The sequence below is a fragment of the Pterocles gutturalis genome, unplaced genomic scaffold, assembly GCF_000699245.1.
Source record: "Pterocles gutturalis isolate BGI_N339 unplaced genomic scaffold, ASM69924v1 scaffold27174, whole genome shotgun sequence".
NCBI lineage: Eukaryota > Metazoa > Chordata > Aves > Pterocliformes > Pteroclidae > Pterocles > Pterocles gutturalis.
Window position 1 is genome coordinate 454 of NW_010128984.1, and position 7970 is coordinate 8423.

Genomic DNA, 7970 nt, shown 5'->3' on the forward strand with positions numbered 1-7970 from the left:
CGCGGGTTCCCTTGGCATCGGGAGCGCTGCCACGGCCACGGCACTCGTGACACGGCACTGCCGGCGGCTTGCTCTGCTCTCGTAATCACAGACCGGGCACTCCGGGCCCCTCAAAGCCCAGCTCAGCTGAAGTCACCGTGTTTCTGAGCCCGTTCTCTGCCTTTCCCTGGCCTTAAGATCAAATCTTGGCCCCGTGGGCAGCCTCTCTCCCCACGTGCAGGCAGAGCCCCAAAAGGCGGGTTACATGACTGCCGGCACCGAGAACACGGCCACGGAGCGCTTGGGGAACGCAAAGCAGGGGAATTCCTGGGGGTTAGCACCAACTCCAGCCCCTTTCTCCCCCCCAATGTGCTCCCTCCACCAGTGCTAGAGTTCATGAGGCAGTGACGAGGAGGCTGTGTGTCACCCCGAATCCCGAGTTGGGGTTTGGCCTTTCTGTGTTCCCAGGGGTGACGACATGATTTCACACCCCTCCCAAAGCGAGGGAGTCTCACCACAGGCAGGAAGATTGTTGAAATACTGCAGAAAAACCCACACCGCAGACATGGTGAACATCATCCTTGGTGCCCCACCTCACCCCCAGGGATTTGCTGGAGATAGAGGGGATGCAAAGAAACCCCAAAGAGGACAGGACCATACGCCAGGGGTGAGAAACAGCCCCAGACTCCTCCTCGGGGGAGCCAGGTCCAGCTCTCCTTCCCACCACCAGCTTCCGGACTCTGTACTTACAGCTCTAGTGCCGGCCGCATTCTCCAAAGCGACGCCACGCTTCCCGGTGCTTTCCAAACCTATCTCATGATGGTCGATACGCAAAGCCCCGGAGCTGACGCTCACGAAAACGTTACTGAGCATTTACCTCCTCCCAGCTCCAGGGTCAGAAACTCTGGCGTTGCTGCGCTATCGCTGCCGGCTGCCGCAGAGGCGCGGGGCCGGCGGGAAGGCACAGCATTCCTGGGAAGCGCAGGCAGCACGAGCGTCTGCCAGGCCGGCAGCCGAGGGAATGACCAACAAACACCGACCTGCAATAAAGCTCCCCCAGGTCTGAGTGTGGCCCAGCGACAGACAAGGCACTTCTGTTAGTGACTGTGGTAGTGCAAAAAAATTAAAAAAAAAAAGACTAGTGCTATTGTACCCAGATTTGTATCAGTGGACTTCGGCTGATGCCAAGCATTTACCACCCTCACTTCCTGCTCGCCACCCTCACTCTCCTGCAGGAAAACATGCATTTTAAACGTTTATTCAGAATTGTAAGAATTCCAACAAATTGTACTTAAGTACAAATAAATAGGAAAGCGTGTTTCTGACAGGAACACAGCCACATACCCGATTTGAATCCAGGTATTTTTTAAGTTCCTAATAGAAACGGAATTGAATGCTGTTCTAAATAACGCAGACACAGACCCGGGGGACTACAAACAACAGACCACGCAAGAACAAAACACGGGCTGTTCAGAGGAATGCAAACGGGTGCTATTGACATTTGTGGGGGTTCAAACTCCCAGTGACACTACTTTTCTCTTTACTCAAGTACCCAAAAACTAGAAAGCAAATATTTAACAGCACGAGACCTACTTTTGAACAATTCAGGATTTTAACAACCCATCCACACACAGGCTCAGCTCTGCTCCAGGCGCTCGGTTCAGAAGCGGGAAGCGTGCTCTGTCCAGAGGTGGGTGCATCGCTGGAGGAACACAAGCCTCACCTTGCACAGTGAGCAACACCTGCGTACACACACCAGAGGCTCTTTAAAAATTATTTTCTTCCTCATTTGAGACCACTGTTAACCAGGTTGAGGAAGCAACTCAAGAGTGACCAAGGGTAAAGATTCACCAGAGGAAGGACCAGAGAGCAGACAGCGGCTGAACCACACCAGTCACCTGGACCTGAGCGCACACGTTCTCCGTCCCCCTTGCACATGCAGCCACAGCGCTGTGTGTACAAAGCAGAACCGCTGTTAGTGCTTCTTTTCAGATTTCTGTTTTGCAGAGAACATTTACATAGAAGTATGTGCTGCAGATCAAAGGGTTTGAGCTCGCAAAGTGAGCGCCTGCCGCAGCTCTCCCCAGAACCCTTTCTCCAAACACACTTGTGCCACTTCACATCCACAGACAACCAGCTTTACCAGCCGGTGAAAACCAGAAGTTGGACCTGCTGGTGGGCAAACACTGAGGTCAGCTGCTTGACAGATGGCTGCGGGGCCATGGCGTTATGCTCACGCTGTCACAGCTGGTTTACGAAGAGCTGCCACCCACGGGAATTACTGAACGCAAGCATCAGATATGCCACCGTTGTGCTCTGAGCTTACGGCACCGCACAGACCCCAGTGGTGTGTGAATACACGAATTCCTACGCAGAGGCACACACCTACAGCCTAAGCAACACCGAAAATACCCACACTGTGTCATGACTTGTCTTAAGGTGACCATACCACAGAGCAATACCTCAAAGCTGGCAAATCAAAATGCAAAATAAATTTACTCTGGTGCATATAAAATATTGTATGCACAGTTACTAAAAGTGTTGCAAAATCTATTTAAAATGAGTTTTATTGAGATGAAAAAGTCTTCCATGATAACTACAGAACGTTAATCAAAACCAAGTGCTTCCCTTCCATTAAAAACACGAGTCGGAATACTTTTTGTTCAAAAATACTTTAGAAAGTAATCAGTTACATGGAGTATTTTTGGATGTGCCTTACTCCACACACTGGTTACTGTTTCCAATCTTGCTAATGAATACACACTAACGAGAGGTTGTCTGCGTGTTCATCAGAGGCTTTGAAGGGAACCAACTTTTCTGAACAGCGCTCAGCTGTGAAGCTGCGCTGGCAGTCAGGAGCGTTCGGCAGACCACCGAAGGTGTTACAGAACACTGCACCGTGTACAGTGGTGGTGTGCTCAGGTGGCAGGATCCTTCCCACTCTACAAAGTACAAAAGCATTGGAGGACTCCAGGTATACAAAGCAGTGTTTCTTGCTACCATTATCCATTCATAAGCATCATCTTCTAGATTTCCAGGCAGCTCTGGAATAAGGAGTAGTCCTTTTCTTATCCGGTGGTTTGAAGTACGAATAAACAGGCGCTGCTGGGTATTCTGCATCTGGATTCTCTGCCATCATTTTCAGCTTGGCTTCAATGGCCTTTATTTTTGTACTGACACTGCAAAGAGGAAAAGCAGAAGAGAAATTGAGTTTGATCTGAGCATGGAATCAGACTACAGCAATCCAGAGATTTTGATGACGCGCAAATACTCAGTCACACAAGGGCGGGCCAGGCAGCCCCCGTCGCTGCAGTCACAAGCAGTGTGAAGCTGGGAGGCAGGAATCCACTGCTCAAAGCCCACGCTATTTCATTTCAATCCTCAACGTGGATTTGCTTAGAAAAGGTCCTCCAAGATATATCACAGCACCGCAAAATAACAGTCCTTGCACCTACTCAGCACTTTCTCGAGGACACTGAGCGAGACAAGCACACAAAGCTTCCTCCTTCATGTAACATGATGTCACTTACAGAGGTCTGAGCATGTGCAGCAGAGCACAGCACAGACGAGGCTGCTGGAAACAGCAGAGAAATGAAAGCCAGACTTCCTCCCAGCTACAAGACCACTCGGGATGGGAAAACCCCAGACTCTAATTAGGTCAGGAAGAAACATTATTTCAGCATTAGCAGGGTTTATCCCAGAGGGAGAAGCTATCCCAGGTTACACCCCAAATTCCTAGGGCTTTTGTTATTCACTAGCCTCCATTGGGTACAGACCGAGGAATGTTCCCTTCTCTGCTGCGGCTTTTTGCCGCAATCCATCCTCACTAAAACAACTCCTTTGTGCCGTTGACGTAGCTAACAATCTGCATGACTCAAGCCTCTCTGCTCATTACTTCCTAGCCCGTTACTTCTGAATTCCAAGCTCATTTTATCTTTTTATCATTCATTATCCCCAGTCCTGGTTCCTCATAGGGTTCCACTGACAGAACATGGAGGAAAAATCACATCTCCTTTCAACCAAACTGTGAATTAGCAAAGCAGCACGACATGCTTTGGGTAAACGGAGGGGTTCGAGAATTTAGCCACATCCCACAGGGAAGACCTAATGGAAAAAAGAAAAAGTAAAGTACTACCTCGTTTTGATCTTTCACCACTATAATAGAAATTCTTGTTCATAAGCATTTTGCTTAATCAAATCAGTACAGTACAAAACCCCTCACTGAAATTCACATGAAAAAGCACAAAGCAGATTCTGTCCAAGTGAGCTGGAGTGTTACACATTCCCAATTCTTCTCCTTTCCTCTTTCCTCTCCTCCACACATTAGAAAATGAACTTCAAGTCTGAAGTGTTCCCCATCACAAGTTACTTTGCAGCAGGCTGCCCTTCTAAAAACAGCTTTTCTGCCACATGAGATTTTTGACACAAACATAACGCCAACAACTCTAGATCTTACTGACATCAACGGAGTTCGATCCCTGCCACCCCCACAGGCTGGTCACCTCTCACCCATCCCATGTCCTACCTGAGGTTAGACTGGGGTGGCTCCGTGCTGGACGATGGCTCCAGACTGATTGGAAGGATCTTCTCATTTTTATTGTGATCATATCTCTGTGAACCAAGGATTAAAGTCAGCTGTAATTATGAACAAAGAAACTCTTGCCCACAGATACACTTGAAAGTTGGATCAACATCACCGCAGATTTTGTGAAGCTTTTGCTAGGAATTATTTTGGGGCCAAACACTGAAATGAATCCCAACCATAATATTTGTTTAGTACCAACATGGAACGTAGACTCTAATATCGAGCACTTATGTGCATTGTACCATGGATCCTTAAGCCGTATCCTGTCTTACCACTTCTTTTTCCCCTCTATATAAGGCAGGAAACAAAGATGGTAAATTAAGGTAACAACTGTATAAAGAGCACAGCAATGCAGTACAGTCGTTGTGCAGAGTCAGACGGTAACCCAAGCACACGACTGCACAGAATTGTGCAGTGCTGGGAGGAGAAAAAAAAAAAAAAAAAAAGACCAGTTAGGAACCACCTCCTTTCTGCAGAAAGCAGCTTGTGAGTCTGTCATCTCTGCGGGCAACAGGCCTCCTGAACTATTTGCTGTGTTGTGCTTCCTTGTTTCGCTTGGCAAAAAGTCAGGTTTGTTTTTCAGCAGAGCTGCTCCAACCGACAGTGTCTGCTAAGCCTTGGCCACACACCTTAAAACTACTTAGCATGGTGCTGCTATTATCTAAAATAAATGCTTGTTACAATAACCAAAGTTTTGTGCTGTTAAATCTTTCCATTCATGTATTTGAAAATGCTATGCAAGCTAAACTGATTATTTATGCACGTTCTTCACCGTACCCTGGCCAGCCGAGCACTGAGCTGCCCGCTGAACTCCAGGCTGAGCAGGCGCTCGCTCCTCCGGTTGAAACTCCTTTTAAGGCCTGAGCATTCTTCAGGCATCCGGAAGCACGTGGCACTCTAGTAGCTACAGAGTTGAAGAAAATGGTGACTGGATCTGCACAAGCTTGGATGTGCTGACAACAGCCTGGAGCCCTTGAAGCCAATAATTAAAACAACATGGTCTCCTTTAACGAAGATACCTGGTTTGGCTTTTTAGCATCCAAAACAGATGCATTAGTGTACTCAATAAGAGAAAGGGTAGAAAGCTGCTTGTAGGATAATAAACACATGCTAAAAGCAAACTACCCAAAGGAAAATAGCAAGAAGCAGCTCCCCTCCCACCTCCCCCAAAATCCATTTGTCTGCAAAGAAAGCTAACCAAATAAATTGCTTTATCAAATACCAGACAGTAAGTGACTGCAGGAAAAAAAAGACAAGAATTTAAATAAATGAAAACAAGCATGTTCCAGAAGGTACTGCTTAAATTAATATTAAAAACTTGATATTTTATGCAACAGAGCAAGCAATAAAAGGATATTTAGCTTAGATGCAAAATATGTTAAAGTCAGAGCTGCTGCCATGTAAGTGCTTTCAGAAGTGGAACAAAGTAACAGAGTAGCTGGTAATTGGGAATTTTCATGCATCTCCTACCCAAAAATAGAGCAAAACCACAAAGGGAAGGATTCAAACTTTCAGCCAGTCACTAAGTTTGGGAAAAGTTAAAACATGGACATATATAGAAATGATCTGTTCACACCGCTCTGACCAGAAACTCCCTCACAGAGACCAGCAGGTGAAGGGCCTGTTCCCACTCCGATAACGCAGCACAGCGCAGGCAGGCAGGAGAAGCGGTAGATCATTAATACCCTTTCTGCGAGAGTTATTTCCCAGAACAGACTGAAATTATCTTGTGAGGCTAAGACAGCCTTAATAAGAATTGTTCTTTAATATTAAGTTTTTAAATTTTGCAAATTAAAAGCAATTCTTGTTTACAACAAGCAGCTTACCTTGACTTGTGCGTGTGCCCACCGCACCACCAATTTCTTGGAAAGGGCCAGCTTCCCATTGAGACACTGGATCGCCTTTTCTGCTTCCTGCACAGGAAGACAGTTCAATAAACAAACCGAGGCCTTAGTCAAAACCAACCCAGAGGTAAAGAGCCCTTTCTCTTTGTTAAGCAGTCTTCTGTAAGTACAGCTAACTGCCAGCAGAGAAATTTTCATGTATCCCAATGCAGGAATATCTTTGGAAGACTCCAACATCTGAGTAATCAGACTTTTATCAGCCTTGTCGGTTTATTCTTTCACTTGTTTTGGGGGAGGAAATGGGGAAAACGATCAGGATTTTTGAGAATACCAAACAAAGAGGCCACTGTAACAAAATTCTGAGGGAGGTGTATGCTGCAGGAGTTTCTCTAGACAATACTGTGACTGATTACAGTGATTACATGTGTCTCATTAACACCCATCTCTTATTCCAGATCTTGCTCGTGCACGCTGGGGACATTATCCACTTGCTCTTGTTCTAGGCTCAGCTGTGGAGTCTCAGTGCTGAGGCACTCTCATCAAACTGGATTCACAGCAGTTGAAGATTTACATTGCAATGCTGTTCTACCTATGCGCAATTTCCTAGAGCTAACGCACTGTGTCAGGGCTCTTGTGACATCTTTATTGGCAATTGCCCAGCGAAGAGATGAGGTCACACAACAAGCACTCTCCAAACACACTGTTCTTCCTAACTGTTGAACAATCCTAGCAGAATTGACAAAATAACGACAACTCTGATGTTGCAGGTGACCATGACTTGAAATTTTGATTTGTGACAAGAGGTAAAACCCCAAATGGACAGTCAGGGGCAGTTCAGGGTGCTGCAGATGTGTCTTGTTGCACATCTGGCAGCATCACACAAGCTGGTTTGTGTACTCATGAAGCCAAAAGGAAAAGTAGGAGGACTTCAGAGCAGTTCTGGTTTTCAGGTGGTCTGGCTGGCTGATCCAAGGCTCTGTGTGGTTCGCAGCAATGCCAGGGTACGGCTCCACAAGCTCACTACAAAATCAGACCAAAGAACTGGTCTGTTCTGACTGGCATTAGAAAGCAGGATTGAGGAAAAGAGAGCAGAGGAGAAAGGAAATTGTTACTGCTACTTCCAGGAGCAGTCACAAAATGGCTGTTGCAGAGTGGAGCTGTTAGAGCCTGTGGGTTTGTGTAGAAAAGGTATTTCATTTATCCCTTCCTGTTTTAACTTTAACATTAAAAAACAGATGGGGAAATAAGCCAGTCATTTAAATCAGAATTTTAGACAAAAGCAACATACCTGTTTGGTTTCAAAGTTCACAAAACAGTAACCCCTGGGCTGCCCCTCCAGAGCACCAGACTTGTGAAAGAGAAAGTCAAACTGCTTCACTTTGCCAAACTTCTGAAGGAGTTTGAGAAGGTGGTATCTGAAGGGGAGAGAAAATATTTATGACACCTTTCACCACTTTGAAAGTGAGGAGATAGAGAGGACCCCCCCGACACACACACACCGGCATAAGCAGTTCAGCTGTGTCACACGTATTCCCAAACACCCGCAGGGGGCTGCCCCGTAC

General features: G+C 46.5%; 1 protein-coding gene across 1 annotated transcript; it reads right to left on the reverse strand.

Moving 5' to 3' along the window:
- Nucleotides 1–2518: 2518 nt before the first annotated feature.
- RBM18 (RNA binding motif protein 18) lies at nucleotides 2519–7837 on the reverse strand (the record flags this gene model as incomplete). Its single annotated transcript, XM_010079808.1, has 4 exons — nucleotides 2519–3158; nucleotides 4505–4590; nucleotides 6391–6477; nucleotides 7697–7837. Coding segments are annotated over 4 exons (474 nt in total), but the record flags the coding sequence as incomplete, so codon positions are not given.
- Between the last annotated feature and the right edge of the window lie 133 nt (nucleotides 7838–7970).